The sequence below is a fragment of the Mytilus edulis genome, chromosome 1 (genome assembly GCF_963676685.1).
Source record: "Mytilus edulis chromosome 1, xbMytEdul2.2, whole genome shotgun sequence".
Taxonomy (NCBI): Eukaryota; Metazoa; Mollusca; class Bivalvia; order Mytilida; family Mytilidae; genus Mytilus; species Mytilus edulis.
This window is the reverse complement of record NC_092344.1, coordinates 20,095,121-20,117,570: the sequence shown is the minus strand read 5'-3', so window position 1 is coordinate 20,117,570 and position 22,450 is coordinate 20,095,121. Positions and strand designations below refer to the sequence as shown.

Sequence of the window (22,450 nt, the reverse complement as noted above, 5' to 3'; positions counted from 1 at the left end):
TTCAATGAATACCATATTTCCTAAAATAATGCAATACAGATTCCATTAAACACTATGAAATCAAGTAACCACAAAAATAGGTACCCACCAATATTATAAGACAACACAGTACAGTACAATAATACTTTAAATAGATCAATATGATTAAATAACAGTGGAGCATATAGAGATAATGCTAATTCATAACCTATTAAATAACAAAACAAAGTAAACAAAATTCTTACAATTAAAAAAGTATGAAAAAAAAGAATGAATAAATAGTAAAGGGGTAAGTTGGATAAGGACCATATTTAGCCCCAATTATAAAGTTCATAGTTACAAGACAATAAATGTTTTAAGTTACCTTAAAGACATGTGAGAAAGTTAAACAGAACTATTTGTGTTAAAGTTTAATTCTAACACATTGAATTTTACATCCCAAAAAGGTCAAGATAAGGGATTTTGGTGAAATTTGACAAAATCAGCAGGATTTTAACCAGATTAAGGACCAGGAAACATAGAGCGCAGGTGTCGACAAACTTAATATTCAAATAAGACATGTGAAAGGTCTTCACAAACATTATTTTAAAAGATCTTTGTTATCGACGTATGCGCTCTATATTTCCTGTCCAATAATCTATGGAAATTTACCCATTTTAATTGATTTTTTCGTGAAAAATCAATATGAGTACAACTTGTGATGTCATAATGAAACGCAGAAACGTAAAATTTTTCAACAAAATGGCTTATTTCCTATCTAGTCACTGTATTAGCTATAATTTATTGTGATATTGGTCAATAAATCTAAAATTGAAATTTACGCTAAAAAAGGGGGTCATTTTAGGACCTTACCGAACATACTCCTTTCCAAAAATTCTGATCAACACCAAAACAAATGTATGCTATTGCAACAGCAAATGAAATATCAATGGTCTAATAATAGTACTTGTTTACAAATACACTTATTCAGAAAACGATAGTCAATTCCCTAGTTACTAAAGTAGGACTATGAGACAGCACCTTTGTCAAATATAATATAGAAAAGAGAAATGCCAGGATGAAAATATAACAACAAATCAAACGTTAATGGTTATTAGTTCTTCTTGACATACACTTGTAATCAAATGGTTTCACAGCAGTAACAAACTAGAAGTTTGGTAAATGTGTTAAGATAACACCTAAAAATTACCCTATTTGAGATCATAATTCATAATACAAACGACAAAAGTTAATTATGAAAGTATAAAGAGGAATGATGGGATGTTGGAGGAATAGCATACTAATAGATATATCTTATATTTTTCTGTTTACTGCAAATAAAGAATTTATTGCATGCATTTAAAAAATATGATTGTTAAACAAAGAAAACAAATTGACTTTAATAAATGCTATTTCAAGTAATAATGCATACAATTAATTTATTAATTTTATCAGATTTAAAAATGCAACTTTTTATTCTCACAATACCTATCTTGTTGCAACTATTTGCAAGAATGAAAAAATTCACAAAAATGTCTGAATCTACAGTATGTATTTTATTAGCTGCTAATTTGCATATCTGACTATATTTTTCAGCAGCATTCTTGTTTCTGGAAAAAGTTAAGTAGCATGGCACAAATTAACTGCATAAAAATCAAGATTGCATAGGTAATCAAAAACTATTGAGAATTCATACTAAAAAAACAAACAACATAACAAACAGGAGTTGGAGCTCTAAGGAGCTTGTATAGTCATTCTGGAATCTATGCATAGTATTAACACAAGTTTCAAGTTTATTTTCTTAAAAGTGGAAAAAATCATTTCCCTTAGATTAGGAAGTTGTATTAAGATCGAAAGAAAGAGATCTGTAGCCAACTATTTTACAATTCTAAACGAAATTCAACCTCAACATTACACTGTCATTTGAATGTCCAATGGCTGCAAAAACTATCGAGTGTGAGTAAACTGAACAAAATGTACTCTTAATCTCACTTAAGTACTCAAAGGTTTTACTTAATATTGCCTTTAAATCTGCATGAGGGATGACAATGAAGATGTACGATCTAGAGATGGATAATGGATACAAAGTGATTACAAACACTCATACTGGCCAATCAGGCTAGGTGTACTATAAATGCTTTAAATTTACATGAACAAAACTGTGAATGTATAATTATGTATAAATAAAGATAGTTGTTTTCCTTTAAGTCATTTTCTTTTAAAACCTTATGATATGTTAAATGTATAAATAAAATCTGCATGAATCATTATATCTGGTCAAATGGTAGTAATTGGACAAAATCCTGAAATTATATTATAATTCATATTATATTCTTATGCAAATAGATAAACCAGCTTAAATCATACCATATCTCCTTATTTTTATATTTAGTATATAAAGGATGGCTAAAAATCTTGATATCATTGCTCTATATGCTTTTACATTCTTGTATAAATGATTTCATATTGGTTCTGATATGCATTCTTTGTTCTTTTACAGTATACATGAAAGGTATAAAATTAAATGCATTATGATTGTTTATCTATTAGAATGGAAAAAATTGAAAAGTTATTCAAAAGAAAGACAAAAGGATTAACATAATAACAAAAACCTTGTAATATAATTAAACAGTGTATCAGGGAATATATATTAGTGTTAGTGAATATTGTTAAATCAATACATTAAAAAAGTAAAAATATAATATTGCACTGAATAAAGGACATGCACAGGTTTGTTAGTGCCCTATACATCCGAATACTGTGATACGTCAGGTAAATAAATGTCCCTCAAAATACACAATAAAACATGAATGTGAACCACACAGTGGTCAATAAATAAGGTGTATCCTACTATATTTCTTCCTAATAACAAATGTGGACTTTAAACTTCTGAATACATTCCACTTAATAATACTCAAAGAACTTGTATCACCCTCACAAACTGGCCAATTAAATATTCATTAGTTAAATACAAAGTATGTATATTCTTGTTATGTATATATTTTTTTCCCCAAAGATACCTTTCTTCATATATAAACAGTAAAACTAAATACTTTTTATGGTTTTACATTTTTACATAGTAAAATGACCCGTTTAAAAGTAACACTTCAAATCAACAAAGACTACTTGGATGAGAAGGAAAACAATTAATAGTGTCTAGCCATCTTAAAATAGAAAGAAAAACTTTCTCTAAGTTTACAGTATACACAGCTGACATGAATAAATCTATTTTGAGCTTATCAAAGGAGAGGTGGGTGTCTTACATTTTTTTCTTTTCAACTCATATGTAATAGATTCTACCTTTTTGATATTTTATCTACTGGAAATAAGGGATATCAATGAAGATAAACTCATAAAAATAGATATGTACAAATCTAAGAACCAAACATTAATTTGACAAGTACTAAGGTCTCATAATTTATAATTATTGGAACCATTTGACAGTTTGGTTTCCAAAGCACTTGAAGTGACTTCTTATAATTTTTTAACCATTACATTAAGGTAGCTGCTCTGCTCATAATAGACCTGTAGATATTAAGTTAAACTTCTTAACCGTTCACTTTTTGAAATCATACCAAATCATCTTGTTATAGATAATTCTATATAAATATTGGCTGATAAAAAATTCAATCAAGCCCCTTTCATTATTAGAATAAAGTGAAGTTGGAATGTGAAACTGGATAATAAGTACATATATTGTAGAAAATATAAAGATGAAAAAGTATATTCAAATTATGTAAAAGTATTATACCTTTAATAAAAAAAATAAGAGTAAAAAATCCTTCTTCAACTTTTGTTTCAAAATTGTGAACTGCACTGTTCGCCAAAAGTATTAACAAATACTCTTTAAATACAAATGCCAACATTTTTATTTGACTATATCCACAATACCCTACTGTTTTTATGTTTTTTCAAGCCTTTTCTTTAGGTTTGGTGCTCTGACAAACTGGTTCTTTAGGTTTGATGCTCTGACAAAGTGGTTGTACAACTGTCATCCACTGAGATTTTTCTGCTTCGTCTTTGAACTTGAACACATGCAGTCTTCCTGTCTGATCTTTGACAGTCATCTTACTTTTGTTACCTCCTGAAATAAACAACAATATCAGGTATGAAGATGTTAATAATTCAATAATACAAGAAGGTTAAAATCTGATGAAAATATACTAGATGACCTTTAATCATATCACTATCAAGCATTTGTGAAACAAGTATGTGTCCATAGGACACAGATGCCCCACTCACACTATCATTTCCTATGTTCATTGGACCATAAAATTGGGGTTGAAACTCTAATTTGGCATTAAAATGATCATATTTCAGGGAACATGTGTACTAAGTTTCAAACTGATTGGACTTCAATTCATCAATCAAAGAGCAGATTGCTCTGAGGGATACGATTGCATTTGTTTTCATTGATACATGTATTTCAACTGCACGTGTAAAATGCTTGTAACATGTAATTTACGTAATCTGAATAGTTTATATTAAACTTTAAAAATACCCAATCCTCGATACAAGTGTATGAACAATAAACTTATTGTCTTTTATTTTTGTACTATCAATTCCAAGTTTACTTTCCACAGCAGTCACTGAGAGTGAAAGAAGGTATTTCACTTCGTACCTTAACAACTATTTTCCTACGTGAATTCTAGGTGGAACTCCATTCCTAACTCTTTAAAATATTTAATTTCCTTTGGGTCAGTGGGCATGACTCCTTTACGTACACACGTTTGACAAAAGTTACTTACGGAAGGGAGACAACTCGAAGTGATAATATGGAAGACTCCATTTTGGCTGAAGGGGTGTTCTAGTTACACCTTTAGGTTGGGGACTACATTTATTTTAATTTAAATGTGGCATATGATTTAAAATTATGCAACAACAATAACCCTCAGGCCAGACCAATTTAATTTCTTGTTCTACGGATTTTTGGACTCCAAAATTTGGGGCGAGTGAGCGATTTGAAAATTTAATAAAAAAATATTTAATTTGCAAATTTTTGAGGCGAAGCTTGAAAAGTAAAGGCGAGCGATTACTTTATTTTTTTGTAAACATAAAATAGTTGGTTTTGACAATATTAAAGCTTGATTTATCACTTGTACTTTGACATTTCTTTAATTTCTGAAGTATATTTTCCCTGGATTTGTAGTTTTAAGGGAAATGCAAGGAGTTTGAGACCCTAAAGCAAATACTTAAAGACACTATTCAAAATATTTAAACTAACTAATGAATGACTTTTGACCACCTGGAGGTTGTTATTTGATATTTATAGTTGTTACCCAAACAACAAAAAGGGGGTTATCAAGCTTTCTCATTTCAAAGTACAAAGGGAATTAACTCCTCAGAAAACTCAATGCCTAACGCATTATACTATTAATTATGACGTAACAAGAAGTTGTAAACATATGAATAATAATGTCTGAGGAATTAAATGACATGATGAATTAGATGCATGACAAAGCCATAATTTGAAATTTACAAAGGGCAAAACTCTAGGGAAAAGGAACATCTCACCCTTCTTTGAATACAAAAAATCTAACAATGCAATAAGTTTCATGTAGATACACAAATCATGTGTAGTAATTTGCCCTTGATAAATATCTATTAGTTTTGCATTTGTTGTGTTTATGCTAGGATAGTGAGTCTGACTTATCTAAATTATTGAAATTTGCATTTTGAAGGCTCGACAAAAAGCTAAGCAACTGAGGAATCTATGAAAGAACATGTAAATGTCAATACATAACCTGTATTTATGAACATATATTTATCATTGTATGATCTAACCTGCTTTCTTTGATTCTTGTAAGCTGCCACGATTCAGTTCAATCACTTTATATTTTGGCTCTATACCCTGAAAAATAAATATAGAATAATAGCATATATTTTTTATACTAACTTCATCAAAGGAAAAATCTACTACTGTAAATTCAGAAATTATTGTGTTGATTATATTATTGAGAAATATAAAACAGAGCTATAATCACAATAATTGAAACTTACATCTTTTAAATGACAGAATCGCAATAATAAATACACTCAATAATTTCTGAATTTACAGTAGTTGCCAATAAAATATGATCTAAATCTATATAGATAGACATTCATCAATGAGATACCATGAAGGAATGAATAAACACAATAATTACTGGATAACCTCCCTTTAGTAGGAAGGGGTACAATAAGTACTTAATTTCAGAATATTCATGTTGAGCTCTTATTCATACATGTTTTAACATACTCAGATAACCAAACAAACCTCTGGTGAAACAGGTCGGCTGTAAGCCATTACAGAAGGATTTTGATGTACTGTTACTCTTCTGACACGCCATTCTTTCCTTATATTTTTCTAAAAAATAAATAAAACTTAAAAGTAACAAATAGAAAAATGTTAAGATGCGAGTAATGAACTTTTAAAATCCTTTAAATATATCTCCTCTAAATATAAGTTTGATAAGATTAGATATAAGACCAAAGAACATATAAAATATAACAGAGAATGTTAGAGAATGCTTACGCTCGTATTTAATCTTGAAGAAAGGGATTATCATTCTCTTACAAACTAAGAATAGTGTAAAGTGCTCAAGGCCCAAATGATCTCATGATTGTTTGTACATTGTATTAAAAAATTCCTAGTTCCATTGTCATTAATGGCAAGGTATATAATATGATGCATGACTTCCTTTTTTAAAAGGCATTTCACCAGTCCTTCACGTTTCATCTGATACCTTTTAATTTACTAAAATGTTTATGGTACATAGCTAAAGGTTAACACCTGTGCATAGGTACTATTTTGTTTTAAGTATGTTCTACTTTCCAGTAATTTTTTTTTTTACCTGCCCGATTAGGTGGTGTTACATCTAACAAAGTCTATCCAAATTATTTTGGCAAAGAATTCTGCTTAAGCCAGTGCTAGGGGCAGTCTTAAACTTGCAGTGAGGTGAGTTTTTTTTTTATCCATGTTGAAGGTCTCGCTGTGACTTTGAGATGAAGAACAGCAATAAAAGCACTGTTCCTTTGCTTTTTGTGTGTTTTTGTTGTTGTGCATGTACTGATTTTGTGCCATGAATAAATACCCCATATCCTTTGTTTGTCTATAAGTTAAAGTTATTACCCTTTTCCAGAGGTAACCTGCTTTAAATATTTTGCCTTTCCTAAGTTTGGTTGAATGTTTTTAGCCTTACCCTTTTCCACAGGTATCCTGCTTTAAATATTTTGCCTTTCCTAAGTTTGGTTGAATGTTTTTAGCCTTACCCTTTTCCACAGGTATCCTGCTTTAAATATTTTACCTTTCCTAAGTTTGGTTGAATGTTTTTAGCCTTACCCTTTTCCAGAGGTAACCTGCTTTGATTATTTTGCCTTTCCTAAGTTTGGTTAAATCTTCAGTAGTGTCATCTTCATCTTCTGAGGAGCTTGATTCACTGTCTGTACTATCATAAAAACTGTTCCTCTTCATACCAAGATTTAATGAAGTCTACAAAATTATTCATATCAATAAACAAGAAAATATACAATGTTACAAAAATGCTTCTTTTTGATGAATGATTTCTTTCCTAAATTACAGTTATGATTGTATGGTTGAATTTTTTATATCATTTTCCTCACTAAGTTTAAGTAAGATAAACTCTTTTAAAAATCCTTGAGTTAGACATACTCCTTTATAAATCCTAACTAAATTAATGGCATCTGTAAGGATCCACCTAAAATCAATTTATTTAAACATTATAATTATTCCATACACTAAGTAAAAGCAGAAAGTCATATCAAAGTTGAAATAAATAAATCTATTCATTAACTTGATAGAAATAATAATGAAGTCATACAAATCTATATAGCTTGTCTCCATCCACAAATTTTCTTGCAGCACCAGCAGCACCATCTAAAATATCTACTTCCTGGAGATGACCTAGTTTCAATAACGTCTGTGCCATAGCAACGCCATCATCCCTTCTCCTTATGATGGACCATCTTTCTAGCCAGTCCACAATACTGTGGCCTATAAAAGATTTTTTTTAACCATCTCCAATTGAAGTCAAGCATACTAAATACAAATTCAAGTTTTCAAATATTAGACCATCTCCAATTGAAGCCTAGTTAACAAAATACAACTTCAAATTTTAAACAATAGACCATTTAATAAAACATTTCTATCATAAACCATCTTTCTATATTTCATCTTAAAAAAAACCAGATAGAAATAGAGAATGTGACTTCAAAATGTGCAGAAACACTATTGTCACTAATTCAAATTATTCAAAAAAAAAAGATAAGGCTTTTATGTAGCAGGTAGTCTGTTCTTTTCATACATAAAATGTCCAGACAAGGGAAGATAAAGAGCTTGATATATGGTATAGAAGCTTGTATGTTGTTAAAGACTACATTGTTGACCTTTAGATGTCCTTGAGGTTTTTCTAAAAAGTTGCTGTCTCATTGAATTATAATTCGTTTTCACACATGTAAAACTTTCCAGTGGTCTTTGACAGATCATAAAGATCATTTTAAAATCAGTATTAATGAAATGTAAATTAACCTTCGAAGCAGTTTTTATGAACGTCTCCATTTCTGACATGACTACCAAGTTCTACTCCAGCTTCTGGTTCCTGTAGAGCACCAAGGATCTCACTACAAACAAATATTAAACTACAGAAATTAAAGAACCTTAGTGAGCACGCTCACATACCCCACGTCCCCACATTGTCATTGGAGAAATTAAATAAGTATAAGGAAAAAAAATTGTATAAGAAAAAATACTGAATAATAAGTTCCTGTCAATATACACATCTACATAGTATGTCCTTATTATCTACAAAATTTCATGAAATTCTGTTGTGTGTTTTCAGAGGAGTTGCGATGACAAACTGTTGCAGAAGTACATTGAAGCAAATAAGTTCAAAGGGGCATAACTCCTAGAAAAAAAATTGAATCGCAATTTCCCGTCGATATGCACAACAACATAGTATGTCCTTATTATCTACAAAATTTCATGAAATTCTGTTGTGTGTTTTCAGAGGAGTTGCGATGACAAACTGTTGCAGAAGTACATTGAAGCAAATAAGTTCAAAGGGGCATAACTCCTAGAAAAAAAATTGAATCGCAATTTCCCGTCGATATGCACAACAACATAGTATGTCCTTATTATCTGAAAAGGTTTCGTGAAATTCTGTTGTGTGGTTTGCGAGGAGTTGCGATGACAAACTGTTGCAGTAGTACATTAAAGTTAATAAGTTCAAAGGGGCGTAACTCCTAGAAAAAAAATTGAATCGCAATTTCCCGTCGATATGCACAACTACATAGTATGTCCTTATTATCTGAAAAGGTTTCGTGAAATTCTGTTGTGTGGTTTGAGAGGAGTTGCGATGACAAACTGTTGCAGTAGTACATTAAAGTTAATAAGTTCAAAGGGGCGTAACTCCTAGAAAAAAAATTGAATCGCAATTTCCAGTCGATATGCACAACTACATAGTATGTCCTTATTATCTGAAAAGGTTTTGTGAAATTCTGTTGTGTGGTTTGAGAGGAGTTGCGATGACAAACTGTTGCAGTAGTACATTAAATTAAATAAGTTCAAAGGGCCGCAACTCCTAGAAAAAAAATTGAATCGCAATTTCCCGTCGATATGCACAACTACATAGTATGTCCTTATTATCTGAAAAGGTTTTGTGAAATTCTGTTGTGTGGTTTGAGAGGAGTTGCGATGACAAGAAACAGGACTGACGGACGGACTGACAGACGGACGGACGGACGGTACGACGGACGGACGGACGGGTCAAAAACATTATACCCTCCGCAACTTCGTTGCGTGGGGTATAATAAATACAAGTTAAAATTCTTAGAAATACCAAAACAGGCCAAAATACAGATATATATGTGAAAATTTTACTAGTATTATAAATCATGAATGCAAAAATAGAAAATGATTTTGTTGAATCATATTCATTGATCCTATTTCTTTTCATATTCTATAATATCAAAGTGTGTTGTTCAAAGAGAACTAGAGACTCTCAAGAGCCTGTGTCGCTCACCTGTATTAACTGATGCTTTGGAAATTGTGTATAATAAGGTTAACAATATAATTAAAAGTATTAAATATTGAATATTATTAGGTACAATAACGATATCTAAGATAATAACAAACAAGAGTGCACACACAGAAATGTTTCGCCTTCTTTACCAATCATTGATATTATGTTGATAGTCCTAAATATAAAGCTTTATTACAACTGTCACATAAACTTAAGCAAAAAAAACTAAACATTGACCAATGAACCAGAAAATGAGGTCAAGGTCAGATGAACCATGCCAGGCAGGCATGTACAGCTAACAATTCTTCCATACAACAAATATACGGTAGTTGACCTATTGCATATAGTTTAAGAAAAACAGACCAAAACAAAACAAGAGTGCACACACTGAAATGTCTCGCCTTCTTTACTAATCATTGATATTATTTTGATAGTCCCAAGTATAAAGCTTGATTACAACTGTCACATCAACTTAACATTAACCAAGATAGCTAATCTAAGACCAATGAACCATGAAAATGAGGTCAAGGTCAGATGAACCATGCCAGGCAGACATGTACAGCTAACAAAGCTTCCATACAACAAATATAGTTGACCTATTACTTATAGTTTAAGAAAAATAGACCAAAACACAAAAACTTAACACTGTGCAATGAACCGTGCAATTGAAGTCATGGTCAAATAAAACTTGCGGGACTGACATATAGATCATAATATATTTCCATACACCAAATATAGTTGACCTTTGGTATATAATATTAGATAAAAAGACCAAAACTTAACAAGAGCTGTCAAAATGACAGTAAACCAGATTCTTTAACATTTATTTGTGTTCTGGCATTTATCAATATTACAAGGACCAAAACTCCTAATAGGAAATTTTAAAAGGTTTGGTTGAACGGTTCATGAGTAAATGCACGGACACAACAATTTTTAAACTTTCAAGAACCATAACTCCTGAACGGTAAAAGTCAAAATCGTCATTATTGAACTTGACCTCCATTTTGTTGTCAGTAACAACATATTAAAATTTTAAAAGGTTCGGTTGACTGGTTCATGAGTAAATGCACGGACACGACATTTTTTAAACTTTCAAGAACCGTAACTCCTGAACGGTAAAAGTAAAAATAGTCATTATTGAACTTGACCTCCGTTATGTTGTCAGTAACAACATATTAAAATTTTAAAAGGTTTGGTTGAACGGTTCATAGAGTAAATGCACGGACACAACATTTTTTAAACTTTCAAGAACCGTAACTCCTGAACGTAAAAGTCAAAATCGTCATTATTGAACTTGACCTCCATTTTGTTGTCAGTAACAACATGTTAAAATTTTAAAAGGTTTGGTTGAACCCTTCATGAGTAAATGCACGGACAACATTTGGTTGCCGCCTGCCCGCCCGCTGTACATCCCCTAATCAATAACCAACATTTTTGACACAAAAATCCGGTTAAAAACTTAAATTTGACCACTGAACCATGAAAATGAGGTCAAGGTCAGATGACATCTGCCCGCTAGACATGTACACCTTACAACCATTCCATACAACAAAAATAGTAGACCTATTGCATAAAGTATGAGAAAAACAGACCAAAACACAAAAACTTAACTATAACCACTGAACCATGAAAATGAGGTCAAGGTCAGATGACACCTGCCAGTTGGACATGTACACCTTCCAGTCCTTCCATACACCAAATATACTAGCCCTATTACTTATAGTATCTGAGATATGGACTTGACCACCAAAACTTAACCTTGTTCACTGATCCATGAAATGAGGTCGAGGTCAAGTGAAAACTGTCTGACGGGCATGAAGACCTTGCAAAGTATGAACATACCAAATATAGCTATCCTATTACTTAAAATAAGAGAGAATTCAATATTACAAAAAATCTTAACATTTTTTTTGAAGTAGTCACTGAACCATGAAAAGGAGGTCAAGGACATTGGACATGTGACCGACAAAAAATTTGTAACATGAGGCATCTATATACAAAGTATGAAGCATGCAGGTCTTTCACCTTCTTAAATATAAAGCTTTTAAGAAGTTAGCTAATGTCTCTGCCGCTGGATCACTATCCCTATGTCGAGCTTTCAGCAACAAAAGTTGCAGGCTTGACAAAAACTGCAATTTTTCCGTAAAATTACTAACTTAGGGGCAGGGTTGTCAAGTTCGTCTGAAATCTGATGAACATGTTTACTCCATGTAAGATTTGCTCTAAATGCGTTAGTTTTAGAGATATAAACCCAAAACTGCTTTTTACCCCTATGTTCTATTTTTAGCCATGTCGGCCATTTTGTTTTGTAGGCGGGGTCATCAGACACATCTTTTAAACTAAATACCCTAGTGATGATTGTGGCCAAGTTTGGATAAATTTGGCCCTGTAGTTTCAGAGGAGAAGATTTTGTAAAAGTAAACAGACGACGACGAACGCCAGGTGATGAGAAAAGTTCACTTGACCTTTAAGGTCAGGTGAGCTGAAAAATTGAATCATAAAATTTTAACTTTATTAGTCTTAGATATAAGAAGATGTGGTATGAGTGCCAATGAGACAACTCTCTGTCCAAGTCACTATTTATAAAAGTTAACCCTTATCTGAAACAATAGTTAGTCTGTATTTAGTAACTGATAGTAATTGATAACATTGTGCAAAAGTTTCAAAAAATTTCATCGAGACATACATATTGTTTTAACACATTAATTATGTCGAGATCTTAAGACATTAAACTATACATAAACAAAAAGTTTAACACAAATGCTTGAAGTCATCTTAAAGGTCTAGTAACAGATTTGTAAATTTCGGGAAAATGTGTATGGCTCAATAATAATACAGCTAACAGACATTTAGTTTTTGGGAAGTTTTCTATATCTGAAATATCTTTTGAGAATCCAATTGTTGTCAGTTCAACAATTTCAAATGCTGTCACAAAACAATTATTACCATAACATCTGTTACTCTTAGTGAATTTTATATATTATTTGGTGAGTAATTAGTTGAGGTTAGGGTAGACAAAAGCATTGATTTTCAGAAATATTCTCTTGTCAGCAATGTATTCTCACATAGTGTATGACTGAAATCATCACATCTTACTTACCTGACATTTGTATTTACTCTAAATGGTTGGAATGGAACATTTTTCTCAGAATCCTATAATATAATGTAGTATTTAATATTAAATTATTTCTCTCTTTTTGAAAGCAGATACCCCAAATCAAATATATTAGTATAACTGGGATCCAATTAATTTTATTTTGCTTAGAATATCCACCATTTTAACCAAAAGTGATCCCTATGTCCTGCTTTTCACTTATTTTTTTTTTGCAATCATTGAGCACTGCTTCATGAATGCTATGTACATAATTACATGAAATATTCAATGAAAGATTTTTTCTGCATGCATTTTGGATTGAAAGAAATCTGTTTATGGCTTTCTGTCACTGATAGTTAAATGATTTCACAACAATCTTATTTCATCTTATTCAACCTGAAATGCCTATAAAACAGCCAACACTTTACATAATACTCACAACTGAATTAAACATATCTTTGCATATTTCTATAGTGCATATAAAAATTGTCTTTGTGTCAAACTTTAAGGAAAAATCATTTAACAATCTTTTTAACATCATATGTACAAACAGATTTAAATTTTCCAAAAAAACAACAGATTTCAGACCTTTTAAAATTTTTACGATTTCAAAGTCAACAGTAAAAGTCTGCTTTTTGATGAAATCTTGTATCAACTTAAGAGTTAGAGTATGTATTTACCTGGTTGGACACGGTCAGTGACCTCAGGACAGCACCAATAGCATGAGCCCAGCCATCACAATCCTCCTTTCCTGAAGCTCTAAAACATAGTTCCTCTCCTTTTGGTGTATGGATATGAAACTCACCCTGTAATGAAAATAATATATAATTGGTCTTGAATCAGGAAAATCATTGTGTTGCATAGATGTCATGGTTATATGATATACTGTTTGCAAAGACAGCAGATCATATAGATGTTGTTCTTCATGTTACAAAAGTATTTTCACTTTTGGTATTTGGCTGAATTTTGTCTCCGAATGACCTTATATCGATCTCCGAATAGCCCTTTGAATTCAAGAGACAATCACTTTGTAATTTTGACGTCAAATATTTTATATTGTAATGTCAAATTCGACAGGAACTTGTGTGATTTTAAGTAATGGCAGACAAATTTGCATACAAGTGTAAATACGTCTATTGTCTTTTTGTCCATCTATACTATGTTTGTTTATTCCACCTTGGATAAAGGTATAGAAAAGGGTATTGATCTCACAAAACATATTGAACACGGCAACATTTTTGCTCCAGTCTAAAGTGAGGAACCTATAGCCTTTGCTAGTCTCGTTTGTTTTTCAAATTTTAGCTCATTTATAATTTTTGGAGTTAAGTGTGGCTTCCATATTACTGAACAAGTATACATTATTGTTTAGATTGAAGGTGAAGCCAGCCTCAAGGAAAGGGATTTTCTTGCTGAAATAAAGACAAATAGACAATTTTGGAGTTTGATGCATTTCTGTCAAAACCTTCGTGTGTTTAGGGGCGTCGTCACTTCTGTTCCAATGTTGAGCGAGTGGTTGGAAAACTATTAAGCTATATTGCACGAATCATTCACAAATAGAATTCTCATAATTGTCTTTCAGCACTGCTGTCATTAGGGAGTTGTGATTAAGTTCCTACAGAACAAATATTATTTCTAGTTTATCCTGCACAACGACGATCACTAAGACAATTGATGAACGTTTATAGTGCAGGGATACAGGGGATCCCCTCTATCTGGTAAATTACGTTATAAAGGCACGCATAATTGATTAGTTTTTTCAGGTGACAGACAAACTTGAAAATGGTCTATTGGTGGCCTTGAGTTGTTATCTCCTCTTTGGTCAGGTTGTTTTCTCTTTGACACATTCCACATTGCATGTTTTCCTTTTCAATTTTAAGTACATATGTATCAATATTATTATTATAGAATCATTTTTAAATAAGTGTACTGATGAGGCCTTCCATAGTAAGAGTATACAAACCAAATTCTCAGCTTTGAAGCTTGTCAGAGAGGGGCAGACAACTGATGCCCCATGTAAATTTATTGTATCTATAACCACGTATCTATCTCTCTTTGGATGACACACCAGCTGATCTTCTTCCAATGTAAACCATCTTATCTTCCATTTTTTGCTTTGTTCCTGAAAAAACAAAAACAACTTATTATAGACTAAACAGTTTTTCTAAATAACCATAATTATACAGCTACTAATTTCCATTGTGTACAGTCAGAACATTATTGACCAAAATTACTTTCTAATAAAATGAATACTTGGATTGTATTATCTTTACCTGTGCAAATTTTTGTTGTTGTTTTCTTTTATATTAAAATTGGCATGAAGTGAGTAATTATGAATAACTGATTTGATTTGATTTTTGGTGTTTTAACGCCACTTTTAAGCACAGTATGTAGGCTATTTCATGGCAGTAACTTTTTATTGGTTGAGGAAGCCAGAGTGCCCGGAGAAAACCACTGACCTTCGATTGGAAAACTGACAAGCCTAGTCAATTAAGATTGGAGTCAAGTGCTCCCTATGAATAAAATTGAGAAAGGAAATGGGGAATGTGTCAAAGCTACAACAACCCGACCATAGAGCAGACAACAGCCGAAGGCCACCAATGGGTCTTCAATGTAGCGAGAAACTCTCGCACCCGGAGGCCTCCTTCAGCTGGCCCCTTGAAAAATATGTATACTAGTTCAGTGATAATGGACGTCATACTAAACTCCGAATTATACACAAAAACTAAAATTAAAAATCATACAAGACTAACAAAGGCTCCTGACTTGGGACAGGCGCAAAATTGCGGCAGGGTTAAACATGATTATGAGATCTCAACCCTCCCTATACATTTTGTACCTCTAGCCAATGTAGAAAAGTAAATGCATAACTGTTATTAACACGTAAAAAGAACTACATGTAGAGAAGATGTTACACAGAGAATGTGTTCTTGTGGCAGATAATTAACTTATATAATCTTTTGTATAAAAATATAGTCATGTCTTCAGGTTATAAAATTTGCAGTCACAATATAGAATTCAAGAACTTTGTGTTTTAAATCATTTAGTACACGTCTAAACCTGTTAAGATGGCATGTATGAATGGCTTATTACATATATCATAACCTGCTTGTTGATGGTCCAAACCCATTAAATGGGACAAAAAAAATTGCTCCATCAGGGATCTCCATGGCCTGTTTAACGATGGAGCCCCGCCATCGTTCAAATGTCTTGCGCCATCGTCAAATGACTCGCGCCATCGTTAAATTGTCTTGCGCCATCGTTAAATTGTCTTCCGCCATCGTTCAAAACTTCATCGTTTTTTGTAGCCCGACGCCATTTTTTTATCAATTATAATCAAATGCATGTAATTGCATAACCCTTAGGCTTTTTATGTTATAATCCAATACAGTTCTAACGCCTGAGGGATATCCGGATTAAGATCGCTAATTACTTGTACCTGAGCTTGTACAGGTAGATCAACAAACCAGACAGGAGAATACTTAATAGTTATCCCATAAGGACGCGGTGTGTCAGTGTAAGATCACCCCGATGGCTGGAGGCCAGAGGGTGATCTAACACTGACACACCAAGTCCGACTGGGATAACTATTTTACATCCCAGCTGTTTTAGATTAGACGAAAAACCATTTACAATTCATAAAATCTAGTTTAGAACGCCACACAACCATAACAATATACTTTATATATTACTATATGATGTATACCCTTTTTGACCCCCAAACACGACGAGTAGATATCAAACAATGTCAACTCGCCCCACTTGCCAATCGGCCCACGCTATATCGCCACTTTATAAAAATATCGTCCCAATCTTGGTTACCGACTTGCCCCACTTTGAAAAAGTGTAAAATCAAATTAAACAATCAGTCTGAAAACTCACAAATAAACGTAAAAGGTTAAAACCCCACTGAATAAAGGTTTGACAACTCGCCCCACTAATAAAAATATCTTGCTTCCTTTAAGTATGTCAAATTACTATTATTTCGTATCAAGTCGTCCTGGTGTAGTGGTAGGTGTCGTGGCTTGATATGCTAAAGGTCTTGAGTTCGAATCCCAGCATATCTACTGGATTTTTTCTACGTGAATTTTGATAGATAGTCTTTTCCGTAAAATTAATTATAAGTTTTATAGTGGATTTGACATTCCCGCCAAAATGTTACAGAACAAAGGAAAGCATGCATAACAAAAAAACTCAAACTAGGGTGATCTGGCAGGGGTGATCCCGGAGAAAACCACTGACCTTCGATTGGAAAACTGACAAGCCTAGTCAATTAAGATTGGAGTCCAGTGCTCCCTATGAATAAAATTGAGAAAGGAAATGGGGAATGTGTCAAAGCTACAACAACCCGACCATAGAGCAGACAACAGCCGAAGGCCACCAATGGGTCTTCAATGTAGCGAGAAACTCTCGCACCCGGAGGCCTCCTTCAGCTGGCCCCTTGAAAAATATGTATACTAGTTCAGTGATAATGGACGTCATACTAAACTCCGAATTATACACAAAAACTAAAATTAAAAATCATACAAGACTAACAAAGGCTCCTGACTTGGGACAGGCGCAAAATTGCGGCAGGGTTAAACATGATTATGAGATCTCAACCCTCCCTATACATTTTGTACCTCTAGCCAATGTAGAAAAGTAAATGCATAACTGTTATTAACACGTAAAAAGAACTACATGTAGAGAAGATGTTACACAGAGAATGTGTTCTTGTGGCAGATAATTAACTTATATAATCTTTTGTATAAAAATATAGTCATGTCTTCAGGTTATAAAATTTGCAGTCACAATATAGAATTCAAGAACTTTGTGTTTTAAATCATTTAGTACACGTCTAAACCTGTTAAGATGGCATGTATGAATGGCTTATTACATATATCATAACCTGCTTGTTGATGGTCCAAACCCATTAAATGGGACAAAAAAAATTGCTCCATATTCTCTTTTTTCATTTGTTATCAGCCAAACTATGTAAATTTGAAACTAAATTCTAGTGAATGTCAGTGTGAAGTTGCTCCAATTGTATAATTTCTGTTTTTACATTTTTTTTGTCTTAATCTTATAATCATATCAAGCTTATTAAAAACAAAAGACTTTAAACATCATAAGCATATTTTATACAAAAGTAAAAATGATTTAAGAAGCACAAGTTTAACATGTGTCTCAGCGCATCCTTCTATATGTCAAATGAGTTATGGTTTGAAATTCCTAGTGGGAGTTTATTCCCATCTTTATTAATTTGAATCTGTCTTTGTTAAACTCTTGTTTTGTTAATCTTGTTTTACGACTGACCTAAAAATAAATTATCTAAATATACATCATCATCATAACATGTAGTACATTGTACAATTTTGACTAAACTTTTGCATACCTGGTCACACACACATGAGTAAATGAGCAAAATGTATGCATGAAAACAATGAAGAACAGCAATTTTTTTGCTTTAAATGCTTTTGAAATAATTAATCATTTAATTTATTTTGACATTTTTACTTATAAATACATCATGTAAATAAACTCATCATAGATACCAGGACTAAATTTTGTTTATACGCCAGTCGCGCGTTTCGTCTACTAAGACTCATCAGTGAGGCTCGAATCCAAAATAGTTAAAAAGGCCAAATAATTTACGAAGTTGAAGAGCATTGAGGACCAAAATTCCTAAAATTTTTGCCAAATTCAGCTAAGGTAATCTATGCCTGAGGTAGAAAAGCCTTAGTATTTCAAAAATTCAATATTTTGTAAACAGTTAATTTATAAATGTAACCATATCAATGATAATTTATGTCAGCACAAAAAGTGCTGACTACTGGGCTGGTGATACCCTCGGGGAAATAAATCTCCACCAGCAGTGGCATCGACACAGTGGTTGTAAATAAACTCATCATAGATACCAGGACTATATTTTGTTTATACGCCAGACGCGCGTTTCGTCGACTGAGGCTCATCAGTGACGCTTGAATCCAAAAAAGTTAAAAAGGCCAAATAATTAACGAAGTTGTAGAGCATTGAGGCCCAAAATTCCTAAAAGTTTTGCCAAATTCAGCTAAGGTAATCTATGCCTGAGGTTAACTTTCTAACATATGATGTACATCATTCATTTATCGTTAAAATTAATTGGAGTCAAACATAAAAGCATCAAAAAGACAGATCAATTGGTGATACTTGTTAACTGTAAAGATAAATCATTACATACATTTACATTAAAATACTGTTTTAGTGCAAGGTGCTTGTTTTTAAAGCAACAGCCAAGTTAACAACTTTATATGTCACTTTTATAAGTGTAAGAAAGTGATAATGGAAAATTGTCCGGCCAAAATATCATCTCAAATCCATTGTTTCTAATTTATGAAATGGACTCACTAAGATAAGCGTTCTTGTAATGCTTTGTAAACAAGTAACTGACAGCTAAAATAGCAGATGGATGAGGTCATTACAATTTTTGGGATATATTTTTGACAAGAAAGAGCAAAGTAATTTGATAACAGCTTCTCAAGTAATGTGAGTTGCATGTTAATACTTGAGATAAAAGTTTTGAGTCGTTAGAAATTACCAATCGCAATAAAAATCCATTTTTCAAACATTGAACTTCTTTTTCCATTCTTGTCTGCTACTTCCGGAATAAAGCGATTATAATTTTAGCACCAAATTCGGTCGAAACGTGATAATTTTCCGTCGCCAAAAATATCTACCGCAAAACATAATTTTGTGTCTATTAGAGGCTGATTTAGGGGGGGGGCAGGGGGCCCGGGCCCACCTTTTTAGGGGAAAATTTGGTTGCTTATATAGGGAATCACTGAAGCGTGACTGGAGCGCGCCCCCCTTTTAGGTCAGTCAGTGGGCCCCCTCTTATGAAAATTTCTGGATCCGCCACTGTCTACAGTCTGGGACTAGGCCCTATTAGTATAATATTATGGTGACATGTCCCAGATAAAGTCGGTACTTGCAAGCAGAAATGATATCGAAATTAATTTAAGGGTTAACTCAAAACTATTAACAACCTATAGTAGAAAAAATCAACAATAGAATACTGTGTATTCAAAAGGATTTGTTTAGTAAGTCTTACTATACAAATCCTTGGTCACCATCATGACCCAATAATGGTCAATACTACCGGTCATACGTACTTGGGACAGGACTGTTTTTCAGTCCTCTCCAAAACGCGTTGTTTCTTTGTTTTCTATTAATTTTACTATAGAGTGAAAAAATATATCATATCAGTGACCGGTCTGCTGTGGATAGTCAACTTGAAATTGATAATGGATATCAAATACAAGTTATTTATAGTATATGCTTGTTCGTACAATATAGTAAAAAACGCGAAAATAATTAAAATGAAAAGAAAACCAAAAAAATGGGAATTGGGAAAAAAGGGGAAAGCTAAAAAAAATTTGTCAAGTATTTGTCAATGTATTGCTCTCATGTGCAAATCAGAATGTACTATTCGACAGAGAAGGCTTTGACGAAATTGAAAGAGACTCTATATATTTGAATAGCCATGTGTGCATCTCCAGCCGCTGGTTCTTAGTAACCTTGTTTTATAGAGGAGGATTTTTCATTGGTCAATGAAGTCCTTTATCTCCAAAGTTTATTTTTTCGTGTATTTTTGTCTCTATATTAACAAATTAATCCCAAGCACTTCTTCTTATGAGTAGCACTTTCCGTCAGACCTATATACTGTGTATAGCAATGACAGGGCACTAAGTTCCAACAACTTCCAGAGCTTTGGGGTGTACTCTCAATCGTATCAATAGCCAATCAAATGCAACCATCATCGTTGGGGTGATTTAACTTGGGACAAATTGATTCCTAGCTCAAACTCGTGTACAATGCCAGGCGAACCTGATATACAACTTCACCAAAATCTAATGAAACAAACTTTAAAAATACATCAAATTGTCATATACCAACAAAAAATGACCATATACTAGATATAATTATGATTAACAACCCAATATACATCCACAATGTCACCACTCTACCACCAATAGCCTAGGTTCAAGCGACCACGATATTGTCTGCTCTGAAGCAGACATCCGGATAAATAGAAAAAGTGAAACCCCACAAATAGTCTACAAGTACAACAAAGCCAAGCAAACTAGCAGGACATAACAACTGATATAGGTATCATCCATAAAAAAATCGTTGACGCCTATGATTCTCTAGGCACTGACGAGCTACATGGGAAGTCTTTAAAACTAAAATCATCAGTTCTGTCGTAAGAAACATTCCATCATAGATCCTACCAAACAAACAATGGAAACCGTGGATCTCTTGATAAATTTTAAAAGACGTCAAATAAACAAGAAAATGTTTATTTTAAGAATTGAATGGTTCTTTTTGTAACTTTATTAGGGTGTAAAAGCGTTGACCGAAGTACATTTTGTATGAAGCGCGGAAGCGCTTCACTCTAAAAATGTACGCACGGTCAACGCTTTTACAACCCAATGAAGTTACAAAAAGAAGCCTTTAATACGTATAATTACATTTTTTAGCTAGGATCATGAAAACACGATTTACATCAAGTTTTTATTTAATTTATCTGTGCACTTTATTATGGGACCTCGTGTCATCATGAATGATAAGTTTTATTGTGTGATACAACTGCTTAAGGAATAACACGTGATGGGCAGTTAGCCAATCAGAATAACGTATTACAATGAAACATACATCTAATGTAATTATATAAAAATATAAAAAGTTGACAAACATAAACCGGCTAACTATCGACCAATCTTACTAACTTGCATTTGCTGCAAGTTAATGGAGCACTTTTAAAATAACATCACACAATATGGAACATCTTGAATAAAATAATATCTTGTACGAACTCAACAGGGCTTTCGGAACTTGCGAAACACAACCTTTCTCCTTCATCAAATAACTTTAATCTACATCATCTGCAAACAATTCTAATACACTAACAGATCTAATAAAAGACTTTGCAAAAGTCCTATGATAAAGGTCCGCATCGACACTTACTCTACAAGTTAAATATTCAGTTTGGTATCAATGGAAACACATTAAACTGGATCTCTGCATTTCTCTCCAACCGTACTCAAGTCAGTTGTTCTGGAGGGAAGGTCATCAATCACAGTCCTAGTCACCTCTCTGGGGTAACCGTTCAACAAGGTACTGTCTTAGTCCTATTATTGGCCTATATAAACGACTTCCCATACTACCTTACTCATAGAAAACTAAGATTCAATCAGACTCAAGAACCAGAAAATATCATTTCACATTCAGACAAATCTATACATCCGAAGATTCGTACAGATTTTCATTTTTCCTATACACAAGAACGCAATACCGTCTTCTACCAACTACAGTAGACTCTTTCTCATATATGCTGCTATCTTAACTCATTTCAATAGATTCA

At 32.8% G+C, this 22,450-nt stretch overlaps 1 protein-coding gene across 1 annotated transcript; it reads right to left on the bottom strand.

Moving 5' to 3' along the window:
- Nucleotides 1-1,277: 1,277 nt before the first annotated feature.
- LOC139526669 (pleckstrin-2-like) lies at nucleotides 1,278-19,703 on the bottom strand. Its single transcript, XM_071321834.1, has 10 exons — nucleotides 19,625-19,703; nucleotides 15,032-15,190; nucleotides 13,752-13,877; nucleotides 13,078-13,130; nucleotides 8,486-8,577; nucleotides 7,779-7,951; nucleotides 7,280-7,429; nucleotides 6,215-6,304; nucleotides 5,743-5,809; nucleotides 1,278-4,042 (listed from the first exon to the last, which is right to left on the bottom strand). The coding sequence occupies exons 1-10, from the start codon at nucleotides 19,670-19,672 to the stop codon at nucleotides 3,870-3,872; spliced, it is 1,131 nt and encodes a 376-aa protein (XP_071177935.1). The 5' UTR covers nucleotides 19,673-19,703; the 3' UTR covers nucleotides 1,278-3,869.
- Nucleotides 19,704-22,450: the final 2,747 nt, after the last annotated feature.

Coding starts and splice junctions, on each gene's coding strand:
- LOC139526669 (XM_071321834.1), bottom strand. CDS start 19,672: ATGGAAAAAGAAGTTCAATGTTTGAAAAATGGATTTTTATTGCGATTG. Junction 15,191..19,624: donor ATGGATTTTTATTGCGATTG/GTAATTTCTAAC, acceptor TTGTTTTTTCAG/GAACAAAGCAAAAAATGGAA. Junction 13,878..15,031: donor GCTTCAAAGCTGAGAATTTG/GTTTGTATACTC, acceptor TTTTCATTACAG/GGTGAGTTTCATATCCATAC.